This window comes from Peromyscus californicus, unplaced genomic scaffold (assembly GCF_007827085.1).
Source record: "Peromyscus californicus insignis strain IS unplaced genomic scaffold, ASM782708v3 Scaffold_20__1_contigs__length_68692818, whole genome shotgun sequence".
Lineage (NCBI taxonomy): Eukaryota > Metazoa > Chordata > Mammalia > Rodentia > Cricetidae > Peromyscus > Peromyscus californicus.
In genome coordinates, this window is record NW_026294503.1 from 65094263 (window position 1) to 65115291 (window position 21029).

Below are 21029 nucleotides of genomic sequence, written 5' to 3' on the forward strand. Positions count from 1 at the left end.
TTACCTCCCCCACCCCCCTACCCTCACCCCCTACCCCCATCCCCGTAACCCCAACCCCAGGAGGGGTCTGCCAGAGCTCTGGGCCCCCACCGGACACACGGTGAGGCCTCCCTTCCCTTTCGTGCCCCCTGCCTTGCCATCCTGGGGTGCCGGCTCCGCACCCGCCGCCTTTGTCCCCTGCACTCTCAACCCCCGCACGCGCGGCTCCGCCGTCCTTCCCCCGCTCCACGCACGACCGACCGACCGGCATGCACCGCGCCCTGCGCACGCGCGCCTGAGCCTCGGGCGCCGCCGCCATCTTGGGGCCTGCGGGCGCCATGGGGTCGTGGGCGCTGAGGGCTGCGCTGCTGTGCCTGGGCGGCGCCCTCGTCTGCTCCGAGCCCCACTCGCTGGCCCGCAGGGACGGCCCCGACCTGGCGCAGGGACAGGCCACCACGCCAGGGCCCGAGGCCCGGACCCCGGAAGAGGAACAGCTCTTCGCGAAGGGCAGTATCTGGTGCCTCAGCAGGGCGAGGCTCGCCCGCTGTCCTCGCCGCCTCACCCCAAGGATACGGACCGCAGACCCTTGGTAGCGATGTCAGTGAGGACCCCAAAACATTCAGCACTTACCGTTTTATCAGCAGATTTACGAGTGCTCAGGGCTCAAAGGGTCCTGTTAGGTGACCTTTTCAGAATGCAGTCGAGAATTACTCAACAGGCTAACTGGCAAGACGGGCATAGCTTGTACCTCTTAATCAACTGCACCAGGAGTTTATTTTACATCCATGCTACCTACACACCCTTACCATTGAGCTATATATCCCAAGCCGCTAAGCATGAGGCTTTATGTATTCCTTCTCTCTCTCCCTCTCTCTCTCTCTCTCTCTCTCTCTCTCTCTCTCTCTCTCTCTCTCTCTCTCTCTCTCTCACACACACACACACACACACACACACACACACACACACACACACACACACACGCGTCTCACTATATAGTCCAGTCTTCCTGTCTGATACTCTTGAATGCTGGGGCTACAAAAGTTTGTACTGCTACTGGGAGGTGGTGGCACACGCCTTTAATCCCAGCACTTGGGAGGCAGAGTTAGGTGGATCTCTCAGTTGGAGGCCAGCCTGGTCTACCTAGGGAGTTCCAAGACAGCCAGGGCTACACAGAGAAACCCTGTCTCCAAAACAAAACAGAAAAAACAAGTGTATACTACCATGCTGCCCGGGTCTTAGGCGCTTGATCACTGTTTCACAAAGCAAAGAACGTGGTATTTGGTCAGAGAGATTTATTTTTATCTTCTTGGGCAATAGAGTTATTAATAAATTATGTTGATTTTTGTCTTCCTAAGTAGTCAAGTATGGCATGTTTGTCTTAATTCATTTGCTGTTGAAAATTTCAGCTTGCCTCAAATTTGGCTTGCTTTATCCGTGTCTAAAGAGAAAAAGGATTGTGTTAGTGTATTCAGGTGAGGAAGTAACACAAAATGTGAGTGTTTATTCCAAATAATGTATTGCTTTGTTTTTAGATTGTGGAATAGCACCACTTAGGGGTGCATTGGAAGGGTCTCGGATCATAGGAGGCACACAAGCTGCTGTTGGCGCGTGGCCATGGCTAGTTAGTCTGCAGATTCAAGATGGCGATTTACTTGTGCATGTATGTGGTGGTGCCTTAGTGAGAGACAGGTGGGTCCTCACAGCTGCCCACTGCACTAAAGAGTCTAGGTATGTATTCACACCTGCCTCCCATTTTCTTCCCTTAGGGAATATTTGGACTGGTAGAGTATTATGGGACTTTAGCCAAGTATCATGTCTACACGTAGTTATAAATAATTCCTTATATATGACACTGCATTTGTTGAAACGAATTCTTTAAATCACACATTGGCAACGTTTTCTGTGGATACTTGATAGGGTTTGCAGGCCATATAGTTTGTTACATTACTTAGTATGAAAGTAACCATACATAAGTGGAAAATAAGTAATGACTGTTGCTGCAGTCCTGTAAAACCATACATATAATTACATATGTGTATGCATAAAAACATACTTGTTCATGGGTTACATAAAAACAAGACAGGTCAGACTTAATCTTTATTATTTGAACTCTGAAAGAGACTCTTGGGTCTCATTTGCACTGAGTCCTAACATCCTATTTTCATGTGATTTCTGTGACCCAGATGTAATTTCAAAGGCTAACTCCATGCCCAATCCAGTAACCTCTAAGTCACTAACATCCTAGAGACCCTGTGGTATAGGACAATTATGACAGATTTTCCTTAAGAGTGTCTCTTTTCTTCTCCTAAAACATTTTTATGTCTATAAGTGTTTTGTGTGCATGGATGTTTTTGCACCATACATGTTTGTTGTATATCCCTGGTGTCCAAGGAGGCCAGAGAGGGCATCTGATCCCCTGGAACTGGAATTATAGATGGTTGTGAGCCAGCCATGAGGCTGCTGGAAGCAGAACCCAGCCCCCTGCAAGAGCAGTAACACCCCCAACCCCCTGAGCCCTCTCTCTAGCCCAGAGGCATCTCTTCTAAGACACTGGTGAGCTGGAGGTGGGGGAGCGCAATGGTGCTGCTGTTTTATTTTTTTCTGCCCTTTTCCCTCTTTCTACTAAATTAATTCCTCACAACACCAGCTTTTCCGTGATCCTTTACAGCTCTTCATTCTCTATACTAATCTTTCATTTTTAGCTTCTATTGCTAGGTAGCTTTCTCATCAACTTGTATGATGAATTATCTGATTAGCACAGCATAGCCCTTCATTCTAGGTGAAGCAATAGTCCCCCAGTTTACTATTGAGCCATCCTTTGGTCAAGGATCCACCCCTGTCTGACAGCTATGGATAAGGGGTTTGGGGCATGTATTGGATCAGGGCACCTAGAGGACAAAGTGGGCAGGTCACTTTTCCTTGTACAAGCATATAGGTATACCACATATAATCACCAATATATACTTCTAGCAGAGGGAGAGGGCGGCTGTTGTTTTCTGGCACTGTGGGCTGCACCTTAGGCCTTACACCTGCCAGGTGAGCGCTCCAGTTCTGAGCCACCATCTCCAGCCATGTACGTGACACTGAAAAGAACCTGTGTGGTGGGCGGTATTGTTGTCCATCACAGGGCAGAACCACAGGGCTTTCCCTTTTCCTGTGATACTGGCTCTCACTCTGGCAGAAATGACCAATGTAGGTGGAGTTTTCCTGTGCCATGGCCGCCTCCCAAATAACCAACATGGAGACTATTAGTCACAAATGCTCGGCTGATAGCTCAGGCTTGTTACTAGCTAACTCTTACACTTAACCCATATTTCCTATCAATGCTTTGCCACATGGCTTGCTACCTTTCCTTAATACGGCATGCCCATCTTGCTCTCTGTCTGTCTCCCGGTGCCTCTCTCCCGACTCCACCCTTCCTTATCCCAGCATCCTCAGTTTGATTGTCCCGCCTAACTTTATCCTGCCTTGCTATAGGCCAATCAGCTTCTTTATTAACCAAAAAGAGTAATACATATTCACAGTATGCAGAAGGATTATTCCACAGCAGACCCTTATGATTTAGTTTCATTTCTCATTTATCTAATTATTTTCTTTTATAATTAGGGCATAATTTCATGTCTCTCAGCATGCTTGTGAGAGATTATCTAGAGTAGATTGAGGTGGGATCCACCCTAACTGAGGGAGGCGTTATTCCTTTCTTAAGACTGAATAAAAAGGAGAATTGGAGCTAGGCCACTAGTGTTTAGCTCCCTCTGCTTCCTGTGTATCTGAAGTCCCACCTTCTTGCCATGATGGACTGTGCCCTAGGTCTATGAGCCAGAATAAGCCCTTCTCCACTATGCTGCTTGTATTGGAGTATTTTATCCCAGCAGTGAGACAGATTAAATAATAAACATGATAAAACTCTGTCTCAAAAACCAAACAAATCCTTTCTTATGTCAGTGTTATATTTTCACTTGTTTTCTTTTTGGTTTAATTTTCTCAATTCTGATGCTAAAATCCAAATGTTTTATTCTAGTATATTTTTCAGAATTAGGGTTTTGAGAGATAGCTCAATGGTTAAAAGCACTGTCTGCTCCTCCAGAGGACCTGGGTTTGATTCCTAGCACCCACATGGCAGCTCACAACTATCTATAACCCCCAATTTCAGGGAATCTGATTCTCTCTTCTGGCATTCTTTTTTTTTTTTTTTGAGACAGGGTTTCCCTGTATAGCCCTGGCTGTCCTGGAACTTGCTCTATTCCAGGCTGGCCTTGAACTCAAGAGATTCGCCTGCCTCTGCCTCCCACCACCCAGCTTCTTCTGGCATTCTTGGGCATCAGGCACATATGTGGTGCCAAACATATATACAGGAAAACATCCATAACACATAAAATAGGAATAAATAAATCTTTAAAAAATTATAAAAGTAGAGAAAATATTTTTCCATGTCCTTATCACACAGCTTCAAGTTTCAAACGTATACCTCATCTTTTAATGATTTTTATTGGCATGTATTAATTATACATAACTTTATGATGACATTTAATAAATGTATATAATGTATTCACTCCTGTGCCCTCTCCTGCCCCTCTCCCCACCCCTCACCCCCGTGCCTTATGTATGCTGAGCCTGGACTGTGTAGAGCTAAACTTGTTTTCCAGTTATTTGGAGGCAAATCCCACATCTAGCACTTCCCTGTCTCTTGAAGACAGCAACTCTTAAGAGAATTCTAAGTTTTTAATACATTTGGGGTTTACTTTGGTGCTTTGTGTTTCAGGGATTTCATTTTCTTTTCTTTCCAAACAGCTAACTGTCTCAGAACCACATGTCGAGTAATTCAGGCTTCTGTCTGCTAGTGAGGGACGCTGGCCTGCAGCCACGTGGTCCTCGTGGTCTGGAATCTGAGTTTCTTTCCCACTCAGCCTCCTCCTCTCTGCTGCATCATGACATTTGGGCTTTTATTTTACACTTCATGTCACGTGGAAAAACGCTTAAAACTTTGTTGTCAGTCAAATATAAAAAACCCGAAATCTCATGGAAAATCAAGGAAAAGAGTTTAAGTGAGCTTGTGTGAAATAAGAATGTCTGCTTCCTTGCAGTGATCCTCTCAAGTGGAGAGCAGTAATCGGAATCAATGACCTCTCCCGGCGCCGCTCCCGCATCAAGAATATCCGAGTAGTAGCCATCATCATCCAACCAGACTTCATTATGGAAACTTTCGTAAATGATATCGCACTGTTCCGTTTAAGGAGACCCGTGAGGTATAATGACTATATTCAGCCTATTTGTCTACCTTTTGGTATTCTCCAAAAACTGGACCAAAACACAACGTGTTTTATAAGTGGCTGGGGAAGAACCAAAGAAGAAGGTAATTATAGTCTGAATTCAACTGATACGCACCCTCCTGATTATTGGCAGAGGGAGGGAATCTTTTTACACATTAATATCCTTGTGTATATTTCTTTCAAGCTATTGATTGATTAGTTGATTGATTGTGCTAGGGATCAAATTTAGTGCTTTGCACATTCTAGGCAAGCAGTCTATTATTAAGTTTTATTCACCCCATTTTATGTATTTATTTATTTTTACCTTCTACCCAAAAGCTAAAAAGTTGAGTTTATAAATCATGAAAAAGAATACCTTGTTTTTTCTTCCTTATGGGAGAGAGAAGTTTCCTTGCATAAGCCGAAGTGTATAGGAACTCTGGTTATAAATACCAAAGATACTTGAATTGCAGATATTAGTGACAGTCTGGCATTTCTGCAGCCCAGGACTCAGAGTTGATGAGAAACCTGGGACAGAAATGCCCACCTTAAACCAGAAGTTTGGGGCTCCCAGGACTGACTGTTTACTTTCCTTTTCATGTAATGCCCTTTGCAGGATTAGGCAGGAGGCCCTGTCTCTCTCATTAGCTGTTGATCCATAGGCCAGACAGGAAGAACAGAAAAGCTGTCTTTGTAAGAGCGGCAGGCTTCCTGAGTGAGCATGTATGTTCTTGGGTTCCTGCTCCCTCAGTACCCTTTGAAATGCTGCTGCTGCCTTTCTGTCTGGCAGACCAGGAGTGTAAAGTATACTAGTTCAGTTCTTAATGCTGTGATAAGCCCCACGACCAAAGCAGTGTGGGGAGGAAAGGGTTAATTCGGCTTCCAGGTTCCCATCACAGTCTGTTAATGGAGGGGGTCAGGCAGGCAGCAACCCTGAAGGAAGGCTGCTCACTGGCTTGCACCCATGGTTTCCTCAGCCTGCTTTCTTGTTTGATTTATTGATTGATTGAGGCAAGGTCTCTCTACAGAGCCCTAGCTGTCCTGGAACTCTTTATGTAGTTCAGGCTAGCTTTGAACTCATAGAAATCCACCTGCCTCTACCTCCCAAGTGCTGGGATTAAAGGTGTGAACCACCATATCTATTTCAGTTTGCTTTCTTATCCCACTCAGGGCCAGTGCTGAACGGTGGCACCATCCACAGTGGGCAGGCCCTCCCACAACACTCAGTAATCCAGAAACTACCCAGCCTTGCCCACAGACCAGTCTGATGCAGGGAGCTCTTTAACTGGGCGTTCTTCTCCCCAGGTGGGTCAGGTCTGTGTCATGTTGATGAAACCAGCAGAGACCACGGGTGTTAAAACAAACGGAGACTTTACCAACAGTGGCCTCCATGTGTAATCCCAGGAGTCAGGAGTTCCAGGTCCTCCTCAGCTCTATGTGGAATGAACTCAAGGCCAGCCTACATGAAATCCTGTCTCAACCAACACCTCCCTGCCCCATTCTCCCCTACCACTACATCCATTCTCCTTAAAAAAGCAGCAGCTAGGACTCAGATTGAAGTCTTTGTGATTCCGAAGCCTTATTCAGGCTTTAACTAGCACACCGATCTGTTCTGGAGAGCGTCGTAGACCAGTTTGGAGCACATGAGATCAAGCACTGGGATTTGTTTTCCATTGCTCATGGGCCCAGCAAGTATGGATTTTTTAAAAAATTTTTTTATTTTATTTATTTTTTATTTTTTTTAAAGACAGGGTCTCATGTAGCCCAGATTGGCCTTGAATTCACCCTGTTGTCAAAAATGACTTTGAGGCTGGGTGGTGGTGGTGCATGCCTTTAATCCCAGTAGTTGGAAGACAGAGGCAGTTGGATCTCTGAGAGTTCAAGGCCACCTGGACTACATAGCAAGTTCCAGGACAGCCACATCCTTAGACCCTGTCTCAGAAACAGTCACCAAAATAAGATAACCGCGGACCTGAACAGATGTGCACCACCATATCTGGTTTTTATTTGTGGTAATTTAGACAGTAAAAAGATAATTTTAGGGAAGACTTTTTAAAAAATTACTGTTTTTCTTGAGCACTGTTGAAGGAAGACAAGGAAAGCAATATAGTATAGGAAAAGAGCATACACAGCAGACCATAGTCCTAAATTCCAGCCTTGCCATGCTCTGACTCAAAGAGCATGGGCATTGGCCTGTTGGCATACAGTTTTAATCCCAGCACTTGAAAGGCAGAAGCATATGGATCTCTGTGAGTTCAAGGCCAAACTGGTCTACTTAGCGAGTCCCAGAACAGCCAGGGCTACATAGAGAGACCCTTTCTCAAAAGCAAACAAAGAAAATTAACCAAAAAAGAACATGGTCATCCAAATGAATTGTTGACAGTTATTATAAAGCAATAATATAAGAATAGTTGGAGCCAGGTGGTGGTGGCGCACGCCTTTAATCCCAGCACTCAGGAAGCAGAAGCAGGCAGATCTCTGAGTTTGAGGCCAGCCTGGTCTATAGAGTAAGTTTCACGCACCGTCTATGTACTAACCCAGCAATACTCTGAAATGTACTGTCACACAGTGAAGCTTGAGGAGGGCACATTCCCACCCTGAGTCACACAGCTAACCACTCCTGCAGCTAACCAAGCCCATGCCATTTGTCTTCCAGTCAGCTTCAGTCTCACCATGTCCCCTCTACAGTGTATGACCATCACAGAGCCACATGGCCTCATGATCTGCAAGGCACCAGACAGTTCAGATAGAACTGGGGTACCAACATGGCATACCACAAACACACCTGAGCCTTCCCACTGAGGACCACCCGACAGGAAGGATCCATAGGGCAGGAATGGAGCATACAGGACAGGCGAGATGGCTGCAGTGGGTACAGGTACATTCCAAGTCACCTTGATGACCTGAGGTTAAGGAGAGAACTGATTCCACAAGGCTGCCTCTGACCCCCACCTGCACTGTGGCATGCACATACCCCAGCCCACAATAACGAGAGAGCTTAAGGACAGAGCGTGGAGCGCAAGGGGAGGAGCCGGGCACAGAGGTGACACTAATCTGAGAGTGTTTGACACCTGACAGGCACCGACTCCAGTGGGTTTATGGACCTTGGGGAAAACAAAGAACCCAACTGATGGAGGAGAGATGCCTGTAAAGCTGGAGCCCATGATTCATAACAACATGGAGTAGCCACAGCCACAGCCCACTTCAGATATGACAAGAAGCTTGGAAGCATCATTACACGCAGTCCTTGGCCTGTGCGTGCTCCCTGTAACGGTGTCCTTTGGGCTGTTTTGGCACACCTGTAGTCCACCATGTTACAGAAGAAAATTTATCCTCAGAGATACTCTGTAATGACCAGTACTCATCTTATAGCCCTGGAAATTACATGGCTGTGTGAGAGACAATGGGAAAGGCACATGACAGCAGTAACTTAAAATCTGGGGCCGAGGGACACAGCCTAGTGGTTAAAAGCACTGGCTGGTCTTTCAGAGGACACAGGTTCCAGCACCCATATGGTGGCTCACAACTGTCTGTAACGCCAGTTCCTGAGGAATCTGATGGCTTCTCTGGCCTCCATGGGCACTGTATGCACATGGTGCACAGACATATGTGCAGGCAGAACACCCATACGTGTAAAATAGTAATAAAAATAAATCTAGAATGGAAGAGCAAGCAGGAATGACTTCATTAATACTATAAAGTAGAGCAGATCAAATAAAGTTACCAGAATGCTGAGGAATACTGTATCATAATAAAAGGTTCAATCCACCAGAAGAAGCAGCAACTGTAAATACACAGAACCAAAGAGGGAAGGTTTTTCTACAGTGATATGAAGCCCAAGCCGGCCAGTGCTCAGTCCTCCTAGCTCAGCGTCCCATTGTTGAGGTTACAGCTTGTGCCATAGAACTCAGCAGCAGAGTGCAACCCTGTACTAAAAAACTAAACAAGAGCCAGGCAGTGGTGGCACGTGCCTTCATCTCTGTGAGTTCAAGACCAGCCTGGTGTATAGAGTGAGTTTGAGGACAGTCAAGGCTACACAGAGAAACCCTGTCTCAAAAAACCAAAAACAAGAACCAGAACTGAGAGAAGTGGAGAAAGACAATCCCCACAGCACTCTACGCACAGAGGCTCACTGCAGTTTTATTTGTGGGGTCAGCAAGATGGCTCAGTGGGCAGTGGTGTCTGCCCTCAGGCCTGACATTCTGAGTCTGATCCCTGGGATCCACTCCGTGGAGGAGAAGACTGACTCCATATGTAAGCACACATGTGCACATGCACACACAGTGATGTGTTTTGGTTTTGTGTAATCTTGGCAGGAGAGGACATAAAGAGCACCTTGTGTGGTCCTCTGCCTTATATATGATATGCAACACGCTTTGGCTACAATCAGCCACAACAGTCGTTGGGAAATGAGTCCAATGTAATCAAAGAATTATCTATTTGTATTCCAAACCCTGAAATAGTTAGAAAACCTGCCAAGTGGGATGAGGAGGTGGACATTTCTTCAGAAATGTGTATGATGACTACCACTCCCCTGAATTTGCAGTCGACTCACACCACGTCTTCTAAGACACAGATGCCAGCTGAGAACTGAAGCAGCATGGTGCTGTCTGTCCCTAGGTACCAGGTCATGTGCAAGTCTATTTATAAGAATTTCAACTCAGCCGGGCGGTGGTGGCACACACCTTTAATCCCAGCACTCGGGAGGCAGAGGCAGGTGGATCTCTGTGAGTTTGAGGCCAGCCTGGGCTACCAAGTGAGTTCCAGGAAAGGCGCAAAGCTACACAGAGAAACCCTGTCTCAAAAAACCAAAAACCAAAACCAAAAACAAACAAACAAACAAAAAAAGCCAACTTTATCTAAGGCTTCAAAGCACTCTCTATAGAGGTTAATGAAAATGAATTTTTTTAGTTATTAAACCTTAGGGAAGTCAGGTGCCAAGAGTGAGGGACATCAGAAAAAGGCCTTCAAGAGTTCAGATATCACAGTCACCAGGAAAGATCCAAGAGATGAGAAAGGAACCCTGGAGAACACAATGCTGGAGCTGAGGGAGGAAGACACTTCAGTGGTGTAGCCGCTGGTTAGGGCCCTCAGAAGCAGCACTAATCAGCTCCTCAGGTCACAAGAGAAAGAGACATAAAGGCAGATGTGGGGAGAAGTGGGAAGAGATGCAGGGGAAGGAGACAGAACGGGGTGATGAATACGATCAAAACATATTACATACATATATGACGTGTCACAATATAGACCACTATTATGTGATTATGATACATGAAAATAACTTAATAAGCTGGTCAGATGACTTCTGGTCATGACTGACTCTCACAGTTGTCCTCTGACCCTGATGTGTGTGCTATGACACACACATGCACACACAAATGATTATAATAAAAATTACATACTAAATAATAATTTCCATGCCTTCCCCAAAAAAATATAAAGAAAAGGAGTAGAGGATATAGTTCAGTGGCAGAGTGCTGGCATGCACAGTCCTGCTGTTTGATTCAAGGAGGAGGAAGGGAAGGATGGAGAAACAGATCATCAAATACATAAACACTGTTTATAAGGAAGCCAGTAGAAATAGTAAATAACAGAGTCAACCTCCGAGGACTTCCTGTATTATCAATATTTAGATATAGAATATCCAGTGAACATATTTTAGTTCTTTGAAGGAATAAAAAAAAGTTATAATTTAATAGGTGATTAAATGATCAGGCATGCTTCCAAGACAGCCAAATACAATCTTTAAAAATGAAAACTTTAACTACTGTATTTGGCGCTCACTGGATGAGCACGGTGTCGCACATAGCTGAAGAAGGAAGGTGTGAGGCGGAAGAAACGACCGAAGGACCTGAGGTCTGCAGAACCAAAGGACATGAAGAGGCTGGGGGGGGGGAGACCGGATGAACACTGGGCGTGACCCACACCTGTCATCCAGCACTCAGCCTGAAGACAGGAAGGTAAGAGCCCAAGGCCAGTCTCTGCTGCACAGCCTGGGACCAGCCCGAGCTGTCTGAGTTCTTGTCTTTAAAAAGGGTGGAGGAGTGGGAATGAAAGACAATTGGAAACAAATCTGGGGCTGGGGAGATGGCTCTGTGGGTAAGAGTGCTAACAGTGCTTGCTTCAAACATGAAGACCTGAGCCCAGCACCCATGCGAGAAACCTAAGCCGGGAGAGCGCCACTGAGGGATGGCTTCAGCCCCTCCCTGCTTTAAAAAGCCTCTGAATCCAGTGGTTTGATCCCCCACACCTGAGTGAGCATGTACACACACGCCCCAGATGCCTCTAACCACGGTGCTGTGTGAGTCTCAGTGGAGTGAAGAAGAGAGCGTAGAGCAGGGCACTCAGTTCCTACTCTGGCCACCAGATGGGCATATGCACTGCCCAGTCCTGACTCTGGCTTTTGGTTATTTTTTTGTTTTGTTTGTTGAAACAGGGTTTCTCTGTGTAGCTTTGCGCCTTTCCTGGAACTCACTCTGTAGCCCAGGCTGGCCTCGAACTCACAGAGATCTGCCTGCCTCTGCCTCCCGAGTGCTGGGATTGAAGGTGTGCACTGCCCAGCAGCTTTTGTTTTTTATGGTTTTTAGAGTAAATGAAAAAAAAATTGTCAAAATTTAAAATGTGTGCTCTTAGATGACTCGGGAGTCAAGAGCACTGGCTGCTCTTGCAGAGGACCTGGTTCAGTTCCCAGACCTCACATGTTGGTTCACAACTGAGTTCCAGGGGATCCATTGCCCCTCTTCTGACCTCCACAGGCACCAGGCACACATGTGTGCACATTTGTACATGCATAGAGGCAAACATCCATATACATAAAAATAAGCCCTTAACTGTGCAGCATTTATTGGCCTCCTGAAATTCATTTATCCCCCTTTGAAGATAGCTTAAAATTTATGAGCCTGAATGTAGCCATTATGAGACTATTAGTTATGCTGCTTGTGAGCTGCCTGTTTTTCCTTTATGGTTCTTAGTTGTTCTTTTGCAGAGCTGCCAGCTTAAGTCGTGCTGGGATCAAGAAAAATGGGCCTTGGTGGTTCTTGTTCCTGGAGCTGTATCCATGCCAATGGATGCCCACATGCTCCAGAAGAGAATTTGACATTGCTGCTGCTGTTGTTGCTGTTATGGCAGTGGCGGCCACCACTGCTACTGTTTCTGGGATTACCATTTCATAATTGGTTACTACAGCTAGCACAGTGGAGACCCTGGCAGCAAAAGTAGCTACCACAGTTAATCTTTCATTCTGTTGGGCATGATAAATTAATTCAATAGTTATATACAGTTCGATTGTCTTTGAAAATTATAAATTTATAAACTCAAGATCAATTTGCTTTTGGGATACCATCTTACAAGGACTCCAATTTGCAGTAAGGCTCATTAAGAAAGGGAATGGCTCAGTTGCCTTTAGCCTACTAGCTATGGGTTGGATAGGACCTCTGTCGGTCTTTTATGTGTCGAACACACAGATTGCAAGCCCAGTGCCACTTTGAGATCTTTGGCAGCAGTTAACTCTGCAGCTCACACAGGATTGAGCCTGTATGATAATGAGTATTCAGAGACGGGTAATGCCTGGGGGGGCGCTCACCAACCTAAGACAGAGTGCCTGTGTGGCCTGGGCAGGCGTCTCCATGACGGGTAAGGTGACCTGCTGACGTCCCATGCAACCTAAGTCAGAAGCTCATTTTCTAGTAAAAGGGGGACCTGTAGGGTCCTGGCCCCCGTTTTGGGTAACTGTTGCTTTGCTTGCCGACCTTGACCTTGATACCCTCCCTATGCTAATTCCCTGCCAGGTTCCACCCTCCTGAATGCTTAAGGGAAGTTCCTTGTCTGTGTATCCTGCATAATGGGCGTTAACAGCTTAGATGCAAAATTGTAAAACATCGGTAGGGAACTTCTGCCCTCTGGGGTTCTCCCATTGTGCTGTAAGCCTGTATTTAAGACCTCCTCCCTCCTTCAATAAATGGCATTCAGAAAAAAAAAAATTAAATAAATAAAAAATAAAAAACCCTTAAAATGCATGCTCTTCAAAAGACACATCTAAGAGAATGGAAAAGATAAGCTTTCAACTAAGAGAGAAAAACATTTGATACAGAAATTCTGTGAGAGCTATAAAGAACATGTATAACTGATCCAGGCAGTGGTGGCACATACCTTTAATCTCAGTACTTGGGAGGCAGAAGCAGGCAGATCTCTGAGTTCAAGGCCACCGTGGTCTACAGAGTGAGTTCCAGGACAGCTAGGGCTACACAGAGAAACCCTGTCTTGAAAAACAACAAAATAAAAAAAAAAAAAACCCAAACTTGTATAACTCAGTACTGACTGAGTTGTGAATTTGCTGACAATTTGAAAAGATACCTCATCAAAGTAGACGCACAGGTGGTCAATACTAGGTGGAAAGATGTTGACATCACTGATACCACAGTGAGAAGTCACCACACATCTAGTCTCGACCCAAAAGATGGACAGTAATGGGCTAGAGAGATAGCTTAGTGATTAAGAGCACTGGCTGCTCTTCCAGAAGTCCTGAATTCAATTCTCAGCAACCACATGGTGGCTCACAACCATCCCTAATGAGATCTGGTGCCCTCTTCTGGCCTGCAGGCAGAACACTGTATACATAATAAATAAATACATCTTTAAAAAAAAAAATGGGTAATATCAAGTCCTGGAAAGGATCTGGAGAAACTGGACACTTGCACATTGCTGAGGTGAGGTGGGGGATGTAAAATGGTGAAAGTATGTAAGCAGTTTCTTCTTGTTTGTGAAATAAGAGTCTCCCAGACCAGACTGACTTCAAACTCGCAGTGACCCCCCTGCCTCAGCTTCTCAAGTACTGGGATTACAGAAGTGTGCCATCACATCTAGCTTTGTCAGTTTCTTCAGAATTTTACCATGTACCTACCATGTTGAACACGGCTACTGTATGAGCCACTGTTAGGCATCTGTCAGATGAGAAACTGCCACAGGAATTCTCATCACTGTGTCATTAACAAACCCCAAACTGGAGACAACTAAATGTCCAGCAGATGATGACGTGCTGTATAATCCACCAAATGAGTACTCTTCAACAATAAAGTCACAGGCTAATTATATACACTAAGGCAGCCTCTAACCCATCGGCCGCAGCATGGGGTGTAGCTCAGTCAGTGGACTGTTTGCCCACACAAAGCCCAGGGTCCAAACGCTAGCCCTGAATAAACTGTGTGTGAGGATGCAGGCTTGTGGGCCTAGTGCTGGAGAGGTAGAACCAGGAGATCAGAAGTTCAAGATTATCCTTGGCTACATACCAGGTCAGAGTGGAATGCAAGAGAACCTGTCTCAAAGAACCAAACAAATGAAAACCAGGCACTTGCAGGCTCTTTTCTCAGCTCATTAGGCCACGCCTGTTTGTGGACCACCTTTTTCTAATGAGCTGTCTGTCTAGTCCATGCCTAATTTAGCAAGCATGAACTTTCTTCTATCCCTCCTGCTGCTGCTGCCTGGATTTTAGCTGTTATGATTTTTCTCTTAAATTCTAATAAAGTTCTCCCTGGGCATGCTTTTGATAAAAACGAAGACCAAGGCTGGAGAGACAGCTCAGTGTTTAAGAGCACTGGCTGTTCTTCCAGAGGACCTGGGTTTGGTTCCCGGAGTCCATATGGTGGCTCACAGCTGTAACTCTAATTTGAAGGATCTAACCCCTCTTCTGACCTCCTTAGGTAGTACATGCACATGGTATACATATATACATGTTGGCAAAAATCCATACACATAAAAAATAAAAATCATTTAAAAGTTTTAAAAAACAAATCATTGGAATGAACAGAGTTCAGTAAAATGACCAGGTATGAGAGCAATATATACAAATATGTTTCAGTACTAGCAAAAATGAAGAGAATTTAATTTTAAAAGTCAGGGGTTGGGAATGTATCTCAGTGAGAGAGCATGTCCTGGACTAGCTCCCTACCACTACAAAAAATGAATATGAAAATAAAGTTAATTCAGCGCCACACATGGCTTGATAGTGAGGGCGGAAGAAGTCAGGGTCCTGCACCGCTGCCGGGACTGTGCAGTGGGGGCTGCTTTGGAACACCGTGATCCAACTTCAGCATGTTCGCTGAAAGGGGATGAGCGTGGGCGCCCACACAAGAACCCGTCCATAAACATTGATAGCGGTTCTAGAAGAGGAAGAAGACGGGAGACACCAGAGACTCAACACCTCAGGACTAAGTCAACCAAGTGCAGTATGGCCATTGATTTTATGTGAGTTTTGAGACAGAGTCTCACAGTATAGTGCCAGAACTTTCTCTGTCAACCAGACAAGCCTTGAACTCAGATCTGCCTGCCTCTGCCTCCCAAATGCTGGGATTATGTGCCACTATACCCAGCATTTATTTCCTTTTTTTTCTTTAAGGGCATGTACCAACATACCCAACTTTTTATTATTTTTATTTTATTTTATTGTTGTTTTGAGACAAGGTCTCTCTACATAGCCCTGGCTGTTCTGGAACTTACCATGCAGACCAGGCTGACTTGCAACTTACAGAGGTTTGCCTGCCTCTGCCTCCTGAGTACCAGGGTTAAAGTATGTGCCACTGTATCCAGCATTCATTTATTTTTAATTGTGTGTGTCTATGGTTGCTGTGGGATAGTCTTTCTGTACGCTGTGAATATGTGTTGCTCTCATTGGTTGATAAATAAAGCTGTTTTGGCCAATAGCCAGGCAGAATAAGGTTAGGCGGGTACAATCAAACTGAAGACAGAGATGAAGAAGAGCAGAGTTGAGCAGATGTGAGCCAGCTGCCTGAGAAACAAGATACCAGAGAAAAGATACCAGAGAACCGGTAAGCCACGGACCACGTGGCAATAAATAGATTGGTAGAAATGGGTTAATTTAATGTAAGAGCTGGCTAGTAATAAGCCTGGGCCATCAGCCAAACATTTCTAATTAATACAAGCCCCTTAGTGATTATTTGGAAACGGCTTCGGGAAGGGCAGGACAGAGAAAAGCCTCTGTTATATGTGGTGAGTGTGTGCATGTGTGTGCAGTGTCCTAGAGACCAAAAGAGAGTGTCAAGTCCCCAGAGCTGGCATGACAGGAGCTTGGGAGTCACCTGAAATGGGCATGGGAATCAAACCCAGGTCCTCTGCAAGAGCAGGAAGTGCTCTTAACCCCTGAGCCATCTCTCCAACCGTATTTATTTTTTTAATAATTTCAGGTAATGTAATGTTTTTAAACTACACAAAGGGATGGAATACTGGCCCGTAAATCAACATTATCCTAAATGAAATAAGCTAGAGAAAAAATGCAGTGTAGTCTCCAGCTCCATTTATGTAACGAAAGGCCTTAGGTGGGCAAACCTCAGACAAAGCAGAGGAGTGACTGTGAGCACCCAGGGCACTGGGGAAACACTGGACTCATGTACCTGTTCACTCCGTTCCTTTAGTGAGGAAACCAGTGAGGTCTCATTAAAGCTCATACTTTAATTTTTCACATCTTGTTTTCTAAGACAAGATCTCCTGTAGCCCAGGTTGGCCTTAAACTCACTGTAGCTGAGGATGACTTTGAACTTATGATCCTGCTTCTCCCTCCTGCATGCTGGGATCACAGGCATGTGTCACCACTCGTGGCTTACGCAATGTTGGGGATCAAACCCGGGCTTTGTACCTGCTTGGCAAAACTCTATCAAGTGAGCTACACACCACTGGCCGCTGTTTTTATTTATTTTTTAAGTCTAAGTCTCATTCTGTGGCCCAGACTAACCTTGAGCCAATAGTAATCCCCCTGCCTCAGCATCCAGAGTGCTAAAATTACATGTGTGAGTCACCACACTTGGACTACATGCCAAGATTTAGATCACTGTAAAAATGCCTGCAGTTATGAAGACATAACTTACAGAGCTTTGTTCATCCTGCTGCTGACAGGCAGTCCTACCAGCATCCTGCAAGAGGCGAGAGTGCACTTCATTTCTCGAGAGGTCTGCAACTCTGAGCAGAGCTACGGGGGAGTGATTCCTAACACTTCATTCTGCGCAGGTCACGAAAACGGGACCTTTGACACGTGCAGGGTAAGACCAAACACTTACCCTCTGAGAGGTCTTCTAAAACCTGGAGGTACCTGAACAGAGGCCTTAATTGTCAGGCTAATGCAAATTCTTTTCTTTTTCTCCTACTTCAACAATCCAAACCTTGGATCAGATTTCCTGGTTCTCATCTCTGTCAGGCTCAAACACAGGCAAAATCTGCCTTGAATCTGTTGTCTTCCTGATCCTTCTCTTCTCATTGTTTTAAAATTTTGTCTTATGTGTCTCAGTGTCTTGCCTGAATGTTTGTGTGTGTGTGTGTGTGTGTGTGTGTGTGTGTGTGTGTGTGTGTGTGTGTGTGTGTGTGTGTTGTGTATCCCTAGTGCCTGAGGAGGCCAGAAGAGGGCATCAGATCCCCTGCAACTGGAGTTACAAACAGTTGTGAGCTGCCATGTGGGTGCTGGGAATTGAACCCTGGACCTCTGGAAGAGCAGACAGTGCTCTTAACCACTGAGCCATCTCTCCAGCCTCCTTTTTCTTGCTTTTTTATTGTCACCCAGAACCACAGTGCACCCACTGACGGTCTCTAACCCAGTGGATTTTTTTAGAAGTGGGCAACCATCACCTCAAGTCCAACTTTAAGACTTTTGTGTCATTACTAAAAGAAACCTTACCCGTTAAGAATCACGTGTCAGGGCTGGAGACATGGCTCAGCAAAGTGTTCTCTGCGTGAGCAGAAGGACCAGAGGTCAGATCCTCAGAACCCACAAAAATAGCAGGACATGTTACATGCCTGTAATTCCAGTGCTCCTACAAGGAGATGGGAAACAGAGACAGGGGAATCCCCAGAAGCCTGCAGGCCTTGTAGGCAGCAGTAAGAGAAGAGACCCTACCTCAGGCCAGGGAAGACGGAGCTCAAGTTGTCTTCGGACATCTGCACATTTGCCATGGCATTCAAAGAAAACACCTGACATTGACCTCTGACCTGCACACATATATGTGCTTGCACACACCCATACACACATACATAGACACACATACCAAAAAAAAAAAAAAAAAAAAGAACTCACACCTCCTCCTCCCACCCATCCACATCATCTACACACAGGCAGATGCGAATCTGCAGGACCAGCATCCTGCCGTCTCTGGAATGGGTCAACACGTGGTCTTTCATGACTGGTCTTCCACATTCATGTTCCCGGGGTTTACCCAGATGGAGAACACATTAGCACTGTCTGGTCGCTTGTCTCGTTGCATCCACACAGTATCTGAGGCCACTGAAGGAAGACTGTTTTGGCTCACCGCCAAGGGGACACCTGGTCACCTTGTGTCTGCAGCCGGAAGGCTCAGCTGGCTCGGCTTTGCCTCTGTACTCAGCCAGGCAGCAAACACCCTTGTCACTGATTCTGAATGCATGTCCCTGTGTCCGCTGTTACCACTTCCACGTTGTCTGGTCATTGTTGCTTTATGCTGGAGATCAAACCCAGGGCCTTCTGCATGTTAGGTGGTATTACTGAACTATACTTCTGACCTATATTTCTCATTTGTCATTTTTTGCTTGTTTTTGAGACAGGATCTTACTCTGTAGACCAGGCTGGCCTAGAACTCAGACATCTGCCTGCTTCTGCCTCCTGAGTGCTGGGATTAAAGGCGTGCAACCCCTACATCCAGCTGTTTTTGTGAAGGATATTATTTGGACCACAAGTTTCCAATGTTTATGAAATCTGATTTCCTTCTTGCCTTTTCTTTCCTGGCTGTTTCTCTTTCCATGTTGGAAACTGGACCCCCAGCTCTCTGCACTTCCTTCCCGGGGCTTTGTCCTGATAGGAAGTGTGGTGAGCTACTGCCTGAAAGAAAACCAGGACATCTGCGTTGTCCCTGAGTAGAAGGAGAAAGGATATTCACAGAAACAGGTGTAGTGTGACCAAGTTGTCTCGGTGTAAGAAACGATAAACCCATCTTGGATTTTTAACAGGGGGACAGCGGTGGACCACTCATGTGCTATCTACCAGAACACAAAAGATACTTTGTGATGGGAATTACCAGCTATGGGCATGGCTGTGGGCGCAAACATTTTCCCGGGGTCTACAGCAACCCGGCCTTCTTCCAGCAGTGGCTCACAGATTATTTCTCACAGGGAAGTGCTAAAGCAGTGTTTAATACGGACATGGTGCTGGGCCAGGTCCTCCTGGCCTTAGGCTCTCTGACCCTTCTAGGAATAACATAAAGAGCTGCTGAAGGCTGCCACTGTCCTTCTTCCCTGCTGTGATCTACACAAGAAGATCCTTCTTCGGGGCTCACATTAGTGTTCTCACGTCAACACTGTTTTTTGAACAAAAAGGATTGTGACAGAGACAGTTGTGAATTTTGGTGCCAAATCACGTGCCTCCATCAAAGCTGATTGTTTTGCTTTTAATTATAATTCTGTGTTTGGGACACTCTTAGAGTTTGTATATAATATCAGTTCACTGTGTACTTAATCTGTAAAAATACCAATAAACAGTTCATATTTTAACAGAGAAATTTTTGTTAAGCTAATCAAAACGCATTTTAAGTTGGATTTATTTGACTTCCATATGAGTTTGGGTGTGGTGGCAGAGAGGGAGTCCATCACAGTCACTTGACTCCGCTGTTTCCGGTCTGGGTTGAGGCAGATGTGAAGATGAGGAGAGATGCTAAGCAGAGCTGCTTCCTCATGACAGCCCGGAGCAGACAGGGTGAAGGCAATGTAGTCATGAAGTACAGACATCTAAAATTCATTTTGTATGTATTTTGAGATGAAGGTTCACTATGTAGCCCAGGCTAGCCTCAAGTTTAAGATTCTCCTGCGTTAGCCTCCTGAGTTCAAGGATTACAGGTATGAGCTAATGTCTCTAAATATTTATAAAATACATAGAAATAGAAAGAAAAATTTCCACAGCCCTATCTAGGATGGCTACCATGAAATCCTATCTGTTCATTTATTTTAATTATTTTATGCCAACTTTTCTGAAAGCTTTCCAATTATACAATCATTAGAAAAAATAGTACCATAATTATCCATAGGATAATTTACTTTTTTTCCTTCATACTAACATCCTGTTCTCAGATTCTCGTTCTACACACACACGCAAATGCACACAAACACCGTCTATTTAAACAAATGACTAAATGCCTCCCAAACTTGGGAAGTAAAATAGCTGTTCAGATTCATGAAGCCCATAGTTCACCAAAAAGTTGAACCCAAAGGACACCAAGACACATTATAATGAAATTGTCTAAAGTTGAAGAAAAAGCTTATAAAAAAAATAGAAGGGGGAAATTCTCTGTTAGACTATGGGCACATTCCTCAGCAGCCATCTTGAAGGAAAGAATGGACCATTTTGAAAATCTTGGGGAAGACAACCAAACCATAACACCACAAGAAAGACGGCATCCCTAGACCCAGCAAAGCTGAGCTTTCGAACACAGGGCTGGAGAGCAGGTCAGTGGGAAACTGCTTACTTAGCATGTGTGGCCCTGGGTCCAGTCACCACCACCCAAGAGGAGGAGGAGAGGGGAGGGGAGAAGGGAGAGGGCAAGGTAGAGGGGAGAGAGGAAGGAGGGGAAGGTGGGGGGAAAGGAGAAGAGAAAAAGAAGTAAAGACAAAATATAGACCTTTCCAAATAAACACAAGCCGAGTGAGCTCACCACCATCCTTGCCTTATGAGACATGCTATAAGCAATTCAAGCTTAGGAAGAATGCTTATTATACAAATTACATGGATATATAAACTCACTAGAAAAGACAAGTACATAGACAAATTCAAGATCCTGTAATTTC

At 45.2% G+C, this 21029-nt stretch overlaps 1 protein-coding gene across 1 annotated transcript; it reads left to right on the forward strand.

The window, feature by feature from the left end:
* Window positions 1-286: 286 nt before the first annotated feature.
* Window positions 287-19687, forward strand: Tmprss12 (transmembrane serine protease 12). Its single transcript, XM_052748961.1, has 5 exons — window positions 287-486; window positions 1512-1707; window positions 5064-5332; window positions 17130-17272; window positions 19203-19687. Exons 1-5 carry the CDS (start codon window positions 318-320, stop codon window positions 19452-19454), a joined length of 1029 nt encoding a protein of 342 aa, XP_052604921.1. The 5' UTR covers window positions 287-317; the 3' UTR covers window positions 19455-19687.
* Window positions 19688-21029: the final 1342 nt, after the last annotated feature.